This window comes from Manihot esculenta, chromosome 11, assembly GCF_001659605.2.
Source record: "Manihot esculenta cultivar AM560-2 chromosome 11, M.esculenta_v8, whole genome shotgun sequence".
NCBI classification, from domain to species: Eukaryota; Viridiplantae; Streptophyta; class Magnoliopsida; order Malpighiales; family Euphorbiaceae; genus Manihot; species Manihot esculenta.
In genome coordinates, this window is record NC_035171.2 from 31445268 (window position 1) to 31459518 (window position 14251).

Here is a 14251-nt window from a genome sequence, read left to right on the forward strand (position 1 = left end):
ATTGTTTTATATATAGAAAAATTTATTTTTTCTAAAATTTTAGACACTCCAATTTCTCTTAATAATATAGTATCACAACTTTGCCATTCAATATCAAACTTTTAATAAATGTTTAATTTTGAACGGAAAGAGATGTCTTAAATCTCATGCTAATTTGTATATAGAGAATTAGGTCTGAAGAAATAAAAATTAAAAATCACATAAAAAATGGCCAATTTTTTTTTTTATATAATACAAAATGGTCATCTAAACCATACTTAAATTCTTAAAATTTTATTAACCGGAAATAAAAATTAAAAAAAAAAACGATGAGATGAAGATTTGAAGGAGTCAAGGTGTTATTTCAGTTTGTGAATCTTGATAAAAGGCCAAACGACTCCTGAAATGATGGAGAGTTAACAAATACAATTAATGAAAGAAAATTCTATAAATAATTAATAGGAAATTTACAATTTAATTTTTCAGAAATCTATTAAAACGTTTTTATTTTTTTTCAATCAAATAAAATATTCATTTCGTCTATTTCTACCGTTAAAAGTATAGTAAAAAAATCAAATTACCCTTTTTCTTCTTCATCATCATTGATTCTTTCTCCTCCTTTTTTTCTTCGGTTCTTCTTTAATTTTTCTTAGATTTTTCTTTTTATTCTTCTTATTTGAGATGGAGGAGATTTTTCTTCTTTTTTTTCTTCATCATCATCTTTTTTTTCTTCTCTTTCATCGTCATCTTCTTCTTCTTTTTTTTCTTTTTTGAGGAGGAGGAGAAGGAGAAGGGACTATTTCGTTGACGAAAAAGAACATTAAGAACATTTTAATAGATATGAGAAAAGATGAGGACATTTTAATAGATTTTTGAAAATGTAGGGATTAATTTGTTAATAATAGTAATATCCAATAACTAAATAAGGGGTTTTATTTAAGAGCAAAATTGAATTTTAAAAATTTTCTCTCATTATTGTTATCTATTTTTAACGGAAAAGAAGACGGAGAGACTATTTCGTTGACAAAAAAAAAAGATAAGGACATTTTAATAACTTTCTAAGAACGTAGGAACTAGTTAGTAATTTTAATATTTAAAGACTAAATAGTAAATCTCTCATAATTAGTGGGATTAAATAATGTGATAAATATATTACAAAACACATCACCACATAACGAATCCCACGTTAATCACTCAATTAAACAAATATTAGGGCATGAAACTTCAAGATTCATCTATGCAGATTAATTATATTAATGTCTTAATTACCATCTTATGTGAATTTTTAGTTAAAAAATGTTAGGATGTAAATCATAGAAAACATTTTTATTTTATTTTACTTTGTTGAAGTTGAATTTAAAACTTTAAAAGGAAATTTCATACTCACTAATTGGATATAGATTTAGTAGATTTAATTATTGAACATTATTTATTTTCCACAAAATTAAAATAAATTAAAGTGTGCGGTTTATGATTGAATTTGTTTTTTTTATATTATGTAAAAGCATATATTAGATTATTTCAATTTATCATACTGAAATTTTAATATTTATAAAAATTAAATCAAATTGATTTTAATTAGAAATCAAATCGATTTGATTTAAGATTTATTGATTCGAAAACATAAATAAATAATATAAGTACTGTGATAGTAACTATTTTACGTGCTCATTCATGGTCCAGAACTGTATAAATACTAGATCAGAGCCAGCCTCATGCAAGCAACGGCAATATTGCCTCGTCCTAAATAGCTAGCTAGCTAGCTTTCATTTTTAGCTATAATCTGTCTAGTTCATCAAATGGCCGAAGAAGCTGATGCCAAAGGAACCTCCATGCATGGATTAACAGGCAGAGAACAAACCTTTGCTTTCTCTGTTGACTCACCAGCTGAGATTGACAATACCCCAACCGATCAAACAACCACTAAATTTGCTCTACCGGTTGATTCAGAGCACAGGGCCAAAGTCTTCAAACCATTTTCTTTTGTTGATCCTTAAGAATAAGAAAAGTGTGTATTATTATGAATAACAGATGAATTTAAATACATACAACCCGTTTACATTTTACAAATAAGGGAGTTATACATATCTAAATATAACAGAAAGCTATTTTAAAATACTCAAAAAAGGTTTAGTATTATCCTTATCTATTATGCTCCCGCAAGATGGTGGTCGAGCTCCGACACCAATCTTGTTCTTGAACTTTATAAACTCTGTAATTGGCAATGACTTAGTTAATAAATCAGCAAAAGCTTCACAGCATTTTTTTTTTCGATCCATTTTTTTTCTCCTTTCCTGTGTTATGGATCTGCCATCTCCTACTGTTGAGAGTACAACAACCCCTACAGTTGTGCAATCCCCTATTGTATCCTCTGGTTCTCAACTTATTTCTATTAATGCCGCAACACAAGCACCTATCAAACTCACCTCCACGAATTATCAATCCTGGCATACATAGTGGTATTCGCTGTTGGTGGGGTATGATTTTCTTAAATATGTGGAGAAACCACGTGATGTAACCATTGAATCAGATTCAATTTGGTTTCTTCAAGACTAATTAATTCGAAGTGCTCCAATAGCATCTCTTTCCCCGGATATTGTTCCCTTTATAGTTGGTGAGAAATCTGCATCTGATGTCTGGCTTACCCTGGTAAAGACGTATGCAAAACCTTCACAGGCTCAGATTATGAGTCTTAGGGAATCTCTGTTCACCACTAAAAAGGGATCCATGACTATCACTAAGTTTTTACAGAACGTTAAAGCTATCACCACCACTCTTGCTGCCGCCGGTGTCCTGATTTCCATGAATGAAGTCGTCCTTCATGTTCTTCATGGGTTATCCCCGGAGTATAAGGAAGTTGCTGCTGCAATTCGTGCTCGAGATACAGAGGTATCTTTTGATATTTTGCATGATAAACTTACTGATTTTGAAAGTCAGTTGGCTCGCGAATCAGGTTTTGTTGCTGCGCCGACTACTGTTAACTATACTGCCAAATCAGGATCTGCTCGGCCTCAATCTCAATCAACTAGGACTCGATCAAATATGTCTGCTGCGGTTTCATTGCCTGGTAATTCTGGAGGAGGATCGACTTCGAAAGCAAAAGTCAAATGTCAATTTTGTGATCAACCGGGTCATACCACCAAGCAGTGCTTTAAACTTAAAAAGTTGCTGCCCTGGATGTTTAACAATGATGCATCACAGGTTGCAAACAAAACTCAGGTTAATTGTGTGACACAAACTGGACAGTCTACTGATTCTAAGTGGATCATGGATTCTGGTGCCAATCAACATGTTGTTCAAGACTTACAGAATTTGGCAATCCATTCTGAATATGATGGCAATGACGATGTTCTTCTTGGTGATGGTAGTTCTTACCCTATAACACATATTGGTTCTGTTCAATTTTTGTCACACTCAAAGCCCTTGCATCTGAATAATGTGTTATGTGTCCCTGCTTTAAATAAGAATTTGGTTTCTGTTTATCAGTTATGTGCTACTAATAATGTTGAAGTTACATTTAATCCATTCTTATTTAATGTGAAGGATTTGAGCACGGGAGCACTGCTGGCGAAAGTGAAGCCCGTTAATGGAATTTATGAATGGCCACCTGATCTGTCAGTTCTGCAAAACCAAGTGTGAATCATATTGTTGCCCATTCACAGTCTCTCTGGCATCGTCGGCTTGGCCATCCCTCTACCCCTATTTTACGACTTCTTTTGAAGCAATTTCAATTTTCATTTGTCAATAATAATTTTTTTTGTGATTCCTGTAAGTGCAACAAAATGCACAAACTTTCATTTTCTCAATCCACAATGACCAGTTCAAAACTATTAGAATTAATTTACACTGATGTCTGGGGTCCTTCCCCGATTACTTCTGTTGATGGGTTCCGTTACTACCTGATTTTTGTCGATCACTATACTAAATATGTCTGGTTCTTTCCCTTGAAACGAAAGTCTGATGTGTCTTCTATTTTTCCTGTTTATAAGAAAATGGTTGAGAATTATTTTGACACGAAAATTATTTCAATCTATTCCGACAATGGGGGGAATTTCATCATTTAAAGAGTTTTTTATAAAATAATGGGATTTCGCATTTTCTCACTCCGCCTTAGACCCCTGAACACAATGCAATTGCTGAACGTAGGCACCGACATATTGTTGAGACTGGACTCACCTTACTTCATTCAGCTAACTTGCCACTTTCATTTTGGTCCTATGCTTTTCAAACGGCAGTCTACTTAATTAATAGGATGCCTACTCCTATTCTTGAAAATAATTCTCCTTTTTGGTGTCTTCATAAGAAAGAACCAAATTATATAAAATTAAAAGTCTTCGGGTGTTTGTGCTACCCTTGGGTTAGACCCTTGATGTAACAGTCCGGAAACCGAACTGCTACCGGCACTAAGATCCAGATCGACTTAAGGTCGCCGGGACCCGTAGTAAGCCTGCTATACTGTCTGTGTACCTGTGAAATCCCATACATGATCATACATTTTCTGTCAAAACATAAAACTTTTCTGTACTCCAAGGCTTAGCCTGTGCATGCACTATATCTCTGCTATTTTATCCCCACTCTAGGCGGATAGAACTCATAATGTTAAGCCTGGTTTTTCTCATATGCACTAACAATAAAAGAAACATACATAAACTGATCATGTGTCTAACAACAAGGGATTACAACTCTTATAAGTCAAGCACACGTCTATACACTGTACATCTCTTTACAATATCATGTCCACACTAGCTATTACATAACTCTTCTTCTTCCACACTCTGCTGGACTCCTCTCTGAACTCTGAACCTGCACAACTGGGGTTAGGGGAGAGGGATGAGCTATACAAGCCCAATGAGCAGAACTATAAAACATACTCTGAAAAGCATGATCTCATGGTATGCACAACAGCACATCATCTCAGGGATAAACATGACCACCAAAAATCCCAATACTAAAAGGATGCCTGGCCTAGCCAGGTCTTACAACCTCAATTTGCCTGGCCCAGCCAGGTCTTATCAACTCTGTCTGCCTGGCCCAGCCAGGTCTTACTATCTCTGTTGCCTGCTCTAGTCAAGTCAGGTCTTACCTACAGATGGCTGCCTGGCCCGGCTAGGTCTTATAACAGAGCATTGGTCTATCCACAGCCTCATACGCATCGTATATGCAATGCAGCATATTCGTGAAACTAATGCAAGCATCCTACTAGACTCATTATGATGCATGATATATGCTCAAAAATAGTTTAGTTCTGAAAAGAGAAGGTCCACTCACCTCTGGCTAACTCTGTACTAACTCTGCAGGTTCTGAACTTGTGCTCACTGCTGACTTCCCTGATTCCTCTGGTCCGATCCTACACAGGTGGACTCAAATGAGGGACCAAACTAACTCAAGAACATCTCTCTGAAACTCCCCAAAAGCCCTTTAAAAGATCCCTAAATAATCACATAAAACATGCAAAAGAAAGCTGGACAGGGCACTTTCGGCGGCAGGTTCGGCGGCCGAAACCCTTCTCCAGAGACGAAACTCATGCATGTTCGGCGGCACCTTCGGCAGCCGAAAGTCTCATCCAGAGACGAAACTCGACCTTCGGCGGCACTTTCGGTGGCCGAACCTTGCCTCCAGAGACGAAAGTCCCAAGTTTCGGGGGCAAGCTTTGGCAGCCGAAACTGCCTCCACAAGGGGTTCGGCGGCCGAACCTTCCTTCGGCGGCCGAACCTGGTTTTGCCCGTTGGACAGAAACCTGCTCTGTTTCATGCAAAACTCACCCAAAACTCACCCAACATACATATTAACTACTTCCAACTAGCACATACCATAAAACATGCCTAAAGAGATCCAAAACTATCCTAAAACCTCAAACAAACACATCAAACAACACTTAACATGCTTGACCATAAACATCTCCCAAAAATCTCACCTAAACCTAATCATGCATACTACCCATCAAACTTCCATAAAACCTTCAAAAATCATCAAAGAAGTTCAGGATCCACCCTTACCTCCTTCAGAACTTAAGGATGAGTGATCCTAACGTGGAGATATGAAGAAAAGCTCTTCCAAAGCTCCAAACTTCCAAACTTGCTATTTTTGCTCAAAACCTTCAAAACACATCAAAACCCTTAAAACCCTTGGAAGATTTGGTGAAAAACATGAAAAACATGAAAGTCAACTTGGGAGAGGCTGGAACTCACCTCTGGCTGCAAGTGGAGGAGAAATATCCTCCTTCCACCGACCCTTGGCCCTTTTATAGGTGGCTGGCCAGACCACCTTCGGCAGCCGAACGTGAATCCGAAACTATGCAATGTTCGGCGGCCGAAAGTGACCTTCGGCGGCCGAACCTTTGCATTTCTCCCTTGTTGCTTTTCTTATCAAAACACATTTTCCTTTAGCCTTTAAACCGTACAACAAGTTATAAAACATTCAAAAACATATGAATTACCCTTCTCGAGGGTTCCGACACTCGAGATTCCACCGGACTACAGGAATTCCGATGCCGGACTCGAGCCGGGTATTACATTCTCCCCCCTTAAGAACATTCGTCCCCGAATGTTTCTCAAACAAAGAAACACATATACACAAAGAAAAGGGGAAAACTAGCTAACTCACCTCAAAACAGATAGGGGTATTGCTGGAGCATGGACTCCCGTGTCTCCCAGGTGCACTCTTCGAGGTTGTGGTGGTTCCACAGGACTTTCACCATTGGTATCTCCTTGTTCCGCAACTTTCTGATCTGGGTGTCCAAGATCCGTACTGGCTGGTACACAGACAGTATAGCAGGCTTACTACGGGTCCCGGCGACCTTAAGTCGATCTGGATCCTAGTGCCGGTAGCAGTTCGGTTTCCGGGCTGTTACACTTGAATTCCCATAAGCTTGAAAAAACGCTCTGATACCATAAGAGAACAGGAAAAGTGTGTATTATTATGAATAACAGATGAATTTAAATACATACATACAACCCGTTTACATCCTACAAATAAGGGAGTTATACATATCTAAATACAACATAAAGCTATTTCAAAACACTCGAAAAAGGTTTAGTATTATATTTATTTATTAATCCTCACATGAGAGCTTTTCACTTGGCTTGGAGTTCTTTCTTCACTACCTTTGTCTCCACTTTTGCAGCTGCACCCCTCGTTCCCATTATCAGGGATAACCTTAATTTAACCAAATCTGATGTTGGTAATGCCGGGGTTGCTTCTGTTTCTGGGAGCATACTCTCTAGGCTTGTAATGGGTGCAGTTTGTGACCTTATAGGACCAAGATATGGCACTGCATTTCTCTTGATGTTATCTGCTCCTACTGTCTTCTGTATGTCATTTGTATCTGATGCACAAGGATACTTAACCGTCCGGTTCATGATCGGATTCTGTCTGGCAACTTTTGTTTCTTGCTAATACTGGACAACCACGATGTTCAATGGCAAGATTATTGGGCTTGTTAATGGATGTGCAGGTGGGTGGGGTGATATGGGTGGTGGAGTCACTCAACTCTTGATGCCTCTTGTTTTCCACATTATCAAACTTGCAGGTGCTACTCCATTTACTGCTTGGAGGATTGCCTTCTTTGTTCCTGGCTGTCTTCATGTGATAATGGGAGTTGCTGTGTTAACACTTGGCCAAGATTTGCCTGATGGAAACCTCAGCACCTTGCAGAAGAAAGGTCATGTTGCTAAGGACAAATTCTCCAAGGTAATCATCTGAGAATGCTAATTTGTTCAACTCATGTCAATCTCTACAATGCAATGTTAATAACTAGTTTAATTTCTTATTCAGATCCTGAAGTATGCAACCACAAACTACAGAACTTGGATTTTTTTCCTGCTTTATGGGTTCTCCATGGGAATCCAATTGACCACCAACAATATCATCACTGAATATTTCTATGATAGATTCAATCTGAAGCTCCACACAGCTGGAGTTATAGCAGCTTGTTTTGGAATGACCAACATCTGTGCTCGCCCATTTGGTGGTTACGCTTCTGATTTTACAGCCAAAAGATTTGGCATGAGGGGCAGGCTCTGGACCCTCTGGATCCTCCAAACCTTAGGAGCTGTCTTCTGTATCTGGCTAGGCCGAGCCAACTCACTCCCCATTGCAATCCTCGCAATGATGCTATCTTCCATCGGGATTCAAGCCGCTTGTGGTGCAACTTATGGGATCATTCCATTTGTCTCCAGGCGATCTTTAGGTCTATTATCTGGTCTAACAGGTGCAGGAGGTAACTTTGGTTCTGGCTTGAATCAGCTAGTGTTCTTTTCTAGCTCAAGACTCTCTACAGCAACAGGCCTATCTTTGATGGGTACTTCGGCAGCAGTATGTACTCTTTCGGTAGCATTGATCCATTTTCCTCAGTGGGGAAGCATGTTCTTGCCGCCTTCCAAAAACCCCACCGGATCTTCCGAGGAGTATTATTACATGTCGGAGTGGATGGAGGAGGAGATGCAAAAGGGTATGCATGAAGGAAGCCTCAAGTTTGCTGAGAACAGCCGATCGGAGAGAGGCCGACGGGATGCCCTTGTTCAGGCAGGAAATGTTTCTCCAGCCAATAATGTTTAGTGCCAATCATAGAACATGTAAAACAACGTTAATTACGACTTTGTTCATGTATGGCATCTCCAAATTTTAAGGAATAAACTTTTTGTAATGTGCCCAATCAGGCAAGAATTCATCTCCAGCCAACTTTTTGTAATTACCACTTTTCTTGAAATATAAAAAGTGATTTCATATAATTATTATAACGCATATAAGTTAATTTTAATTAATTAGATTCATATACATCATCATTCATTTTCACTTTGATCTAAAATAATTAAATTAAATTATTTAATAATTTCATATTAATTATTATATATTTCTATAAATTCTTTTATTTTACCCATGTGAGATCAATATATATCCCACAACATTATTGTTTAATTAAGCTTCTAATTAAAAAAATATCACTTTAAATATATTGATTAAAAATTTTTTAAAAATGATCTCAAATTAATTTATTACATTTTAGTATAGTAACTTTTTCTTTTAAGCCTAAATTAAAAATATCTATAATTTTAGGTTTTTTATGATTATTTCCCATATTTCTAATAATAATAATAATAAAGTCTCTAAAGTCTCTAAGGAGGAAAATAAGAGAATGGAAACCAGAAAACATAAATAAAAATATAAAATTGCCTTTGCTACCTTAAATTAATAACCAAGTAAAGGAAGCTAATAGCACATGAACATTGTCTGTAACCCAGGCCTTACAATCATCAGAGAAACCTCTGCAATATTGTAATGAAAAGTAAAACTATATACATAAAATCATCCAATGAACTAGACAAGAAAATTACTCACTTCTAACTATAAACTGCAAGCTCACTCTGCCTCATAATTTCGAACCGACAGCGTAGAGAGCCAATCCAAGTTGGGCAAGAACATGATTAGAGCAAAGCTAGTAGCTCAACTTTCCCTGGCCTCCACAAGTACTGCAGGAACGAGCAGAAGAGCATTTTGTACAGTAACTCCACTTCTTTGGAAGCCTGGAACAAGAAAAGTTCAATGGATCACTCCAAGCATAATGGCATTTCAAAGTAATTGTGAGCCTGAATGCACATGAGAGACACAGGGAGAATTAGAAATTTACGCTGCCGTATATCTTGTAGCCATGTTCTTTGCATTCAGCCGTGCTTTCTCAGCACTTTCTTCCGACAGTTTCTTAAGTACAAATCCTTCACCATTACATTCAGAACATATACCAGAACCACCACAGTCTTCACATGTTTTCAACTGAATCTGCAACTTGGTAATGATATTAATTAGATTCTGTGTGCTGTATAAACAAGCAGGTAAGCCAGTAAGGAAGCTGAGCTTTAAAAAAAATGCTGCAGATACGCGTACATGTCATGTCAGAGAGCAAGAACGCTAGAGTGACTACAAGATGCATTTGCTTATATCCACCATCATATAAATTTTTTTTTTCTTTTAAGTGAAGCATTTCACCTCTTTGCAAGTTAGAAATGTACCTCATTTGTCTCAGAAGCTTGGGTTCTTCTCACAAGAAGTGTAGCTGCTGCACCCACAACTGTGGCAGCAAGTGCAACAGAAGCAGCTGTTTCTGGTAGAGCAGAGGATACTGAGCGTGCTTTTCTCTTTTGTTTTTGTAATTTAATTCCATTTGAAGATTGTGGAGTTGGATTCAGTATATTATGAATTCCAGGCTTGGGCAACCTAGTTGCTTCATGACATCAAAAGTTAGATAACTCACAGTCACTAAGAATTTCAGTTAAAAGTCCAAAATCAATATTTTCAAGTGACTGAAACGTTCCTTTGCAATGGAATCCTACACTCTTAATGGGCTTTAAGTAGGAGTCAAATTTCACAAATTTAGCCAGCAGAATCTTCTTCTACCATTAAGACTCAAAAAAAGTGCAACAACATTAACAGTCACCATAGATTACAATTCAACTAAAGGGAAAATGTTTTACTTCATACATACTAATTGTAACAATCCGTCTCAAACTGATCTAAATAACTTTTGGACCCATTTTTTATTTTACCTAAATTATTTAATAGTTTCGTGCTAGCTATTATATACAAATCTATTTTTCCGTAAACCGTCGATGTGGGACGTGATATATAACTTAGCAAGGAACTGAAATGAAAGCATGAAAAGTCAGAACAATCATGTTAAAGCATGAAATAAAGATTTTACAGAACAATATTCAATTTCATTACCATTATGCTGAAATACAGTATACCATACATGCTTTAGGTATTCATAAATTGCAAGTACAATTGGGCAGCAAATGGAGGGAGAATTTTAGTTATCTATTATTTTATACTTCTTATGGTTCAGGCAACATATTCAAAAGCCTATTAGTTACTAATGGTATTGTATATACATGTTGCAAATCATTATTAGTGCATATTAAAGGCTATGGCATTTGCTGTTTTAACTGTGCAAAGATGGTTATCCTGCAATTTGCGAAAAAGAGTGTAAGAAATTTTGTTCAATAGCTTTATCACCATTCTAATAGGAAATCTCATTTACAAAAGTCAATTACAGAATTTTACAGAATTTCCTTATTTCTCATCTATGGGATATATCACCGTTCTGTTAGGTATGCAGAAGTAAATTCTAAAATAAATGAGACTTCTAAGTAGATGCACAATAAATCATACACTAAGTAGACATTAGAAGCCTCACACCTACTCTAGCACATTCAAAACAGATTTGAAAACAAGGAAATGCGTACTTGGCCATAGTCATTATAGAATTAATGAGCCCATACTTGCAAGCAACAGATTTAGTTAGCTTACAGACAGCTTTGGCAGCTCAAACAAAGTATGCAATACACATGAAATCATAATTGTCTAATTCTATAGCAAATCAAAATTCACAACACTAAATCATTAATGTGAGAAGTTTAACAACAGCACAATTCAGAAAGGCGATTTAACAAACTTCTCATATATTGATCAATTACAGAAACCTCATCTAGAACCAGCATAAGTGCAATAAAGCAATTTCTCATAATTCCCTCCATCACCCATGACAAATGAATCCATAGTGAGCATAAATAGAAATGAACTAGGAAATCTAAGTTTTAACCTGGCAGGAATCCATATTTTGCATAACTGAATAAGCTAAGAAAGACACTACACATTCATTCTTCCCATCAAATTATGGAAGCCTTATTCAAGTACTCAACTTTACTTGTAGTGTCTGCAAACTTTAACACCCACAACTACTCTAATAACCATGCCAATAACCATCTTTATCTTTATTATTACTAACATTATAATAAAAACCTTCTTCCATAAAGATGACTATGAATGGCTTTGGTGATTTCACCAAATAAAAGAATCCATTTACTTCAGTAGCTGTATCACCATTCTAATCTACAAAATTCAATTAGAGAATTTCCTTATTTCTCATCTACCGGGATATACCACCATTCCGTTAGGTAGCCAAAAGTAAGTTCTAAGATAAATAAGACTTTAAGCAGATGCACAATAAATCAAACACTAGGTAGACGTATAGAAGCATCACACAGTCACACCTACTCTAGCACATTCAAAACAGATTTGAAAACCAGGAAATTGGTACTTAGCCATATTCATTATAGAATTAATGTTTCCATACTTCCAAGCAATAGTTTTGGCAGCTCAAGCAAGGTATGCAATACATACGAAATCATAAATGAGAGAGGTTTAACAACAGCACAATTCAGACAGGTGGCCTAACAAACTTTTCAAATATTGATCAATTACAGAATCTCGTCTACAACCAACATAAGCGCAATAGAGCAATTTCACATAATTCCCTCCACCACCCGCAACAAAGGAACCCACAGTGAGCATAAACAGAAAAAAACTAGGAAATCTAAGGCTTAACCAGGCAGGAATCCATGTTTTATATAACTGAACAGGCCAATAAAGACATTATACATTCATTCTTCCCATCAAATTCCAGAAACCTTATTCAAGCGCTCAACTTTAATTTAGTATCCCCTTTAACACCCACAACTTCTCTGATAACCATACAAAATAACCATGCTTATCTTTATTGAAACTAACATTATACAACAAAGACCTTCTTTCTTAAAGATGACTATGAATGTCTTTGTTGATTTCACCAAATAAAAAAGAGCTTCAGAAAATAACATATTAAAGTAGCAACCATTCATTTAAAGCTTCAAAGACCCAACCTTTAACTGGGCATTGTCTATTAACTTCGTCATAACTATATCGCACTCGACAACTGCCTCAATTAAGTTGCAGTAACGATGAAGCTAATGGAAAACATAGACGTGCACAAAGACCTTCCTCCATAAGGATGACTATGAATGGCTATGGTGATTTCACCGAATAAAGAGAAACCTAAGAATACATATCAAGAAAATACATATTAAAGTAACAACCATCCATTTAAAGCTTCAAAGTCCCAATCTTTAAACGGGCATTTTCTATTAGCTTCGCCATAACTACATCACACTCGACAACTACCTTAAGTTGCAGTAATGGTGAAGTTGAAGAGATTATACTGGAAAAAAATGAATGATGAACAACTAGAAGAACTAGAGCTCCATGGAATATTAAAGACGGAGGAGGAGATTAGAGCTTGTGTAACTTACTTGTAGTAAAGGAAGCAAATGATAAAGTGGGCACTGCCAACTCCATTTCAAGGACCTTGTCCACCGTTTTTAGTTGGGGAACAACTATCTAATATCTTCCCAGCTTCTGAAATTTTCTTATCTTTGCTGTCAGATTTTTTCTTTTTTCAATATCAGCCCTTATAGATGCAAACAATTTCAGAATTGCCAACCATTTTTCTTGAAACCCTTTTTTGGTCGTATTTTGAAGAGCCAGTTATACATCCATCAGTTGAATTTTCATTTTACCCCAATTTAGCTCAGGATACAATAACATTGAAACTGAAATGCTAATAATTTTTTTTAAAAAAAATTAATTATCTTATCCCTATTTCAAAATCACTCAATTAAAATATCTCCATATTTTATAAAATTTATTTTTAATTTTTAAATTATTAATTATAATAAATTATATATATTATTTAATTCTTATAATTAATATTTATACAATTTAGTTTTTCTGAAAAAAAAAATAATTTATTTTTAGAATGACTAAATTTTTCATGTTATCGAAAAAATATTTTTTATTAATTAATGTTTTTAAGTGTTTGGAATGTTGAAAAATATAAAAACTATTTTTAAAAAAATATTAAGGGTAAAATTTCTCACCAAGAAGATTAAAGAAAGGAGTTGGAAAACCACTCTCACAAGCTGCCTTCAGCTAACAGCATTAACATTACTACCAGCAGAAACACTTGTTTAGGGAATTAAGCCACGTGGCAGATGCCATAGTTATGTTTGGTTAGATCCATAATATAAGCAACGATAAAAAGATTGCTGCATGAATGGAAACATTATTAACTTTTTTCATGTGAAATTGAATTTATATTAAATACAAACTTTTTCAAGTTATTTACGAGACTTTAAATTCTTAAATCCAAATCCCTCAACCCAATTAAAAAAAAAAGTTGTAAGAAGTTTATAATTTCTTATTTATGATGATTTTGAAATTAATTTCACAGAAGCAATAATGAGAATCACGAGTTGAAGCCCCACGTCTAGGAATAGCAGAGTATTTATCAGATTTTTTAAAAAAATAAATGGAGCCTAAATCTTGAATCGGAACCATTGATTATGTTATTCAATTTTAGGAGAGCAATCAATTCCCATTCAATGATCTTTGATGTAAAAATATT

General features: G+C 35.8%; 1 protein-coding gene and 1 pseudogene across 1 annotated transcript; one reads left to right on the forward strand and one right to left on the reverse strand.

The window, feature by feature from the left end:
* Positions 1 to 1778: 1778 nt before the first annotated feature.
* On the forward strand, positions 1779 to 8535 carry LOC110626315 (annotated as a pseudogene).
* A 594-nt stretch (positions 8536 to 9129) lies between these two features.
* Positions 9130 to 13245, reverse strand: LOC110625832. Its single transcript, XM_021771493.2, has 4 exons — positions 13098 to 13245; positions 9984 to 10195; positions 9605 to 9753; positions 9130 to 9500 (listed from the first exon to the last, which is right to left on the reverse strand). The coding sequence occupies exons 1-4, from the start codon at positions 13141 to 13143 to the stop codon at positions 9413 to 9415; spliced, it is 495 nt and encodes a 164-aa protein (XP_021627185.1). The 5' UTR covers positions 13144 to 13245; the 3' UTR covers positions 9130 to 9412.
* Between the last annotated feature and the right edge of the window lie 1006 nt (positions 13246 to 14251).

Coding starts and splice junctions, on each gene's coding strand:
- LOC110625832 (XM_021771493.2), bottom strand. CDS start 13,143: ATGGAGTTGGCAGTGCCCACTTTATCATTTGCTTCCTTTACTACAA. Junction 10,196..13,097: donor ATTTGCTTCCTTTACTACAA/GTAAGTTACACA, acceptor GATGTCATGAAG/CAACTAGGTTGCCCAAGCCT. Junction 9,754..9,983: donor AAGCTTCTGAGACAAATGAG/GTACATTTCTAA, acceptor ACCAAGTTGCAG/ATTCAGTTGAAAACATGTGA.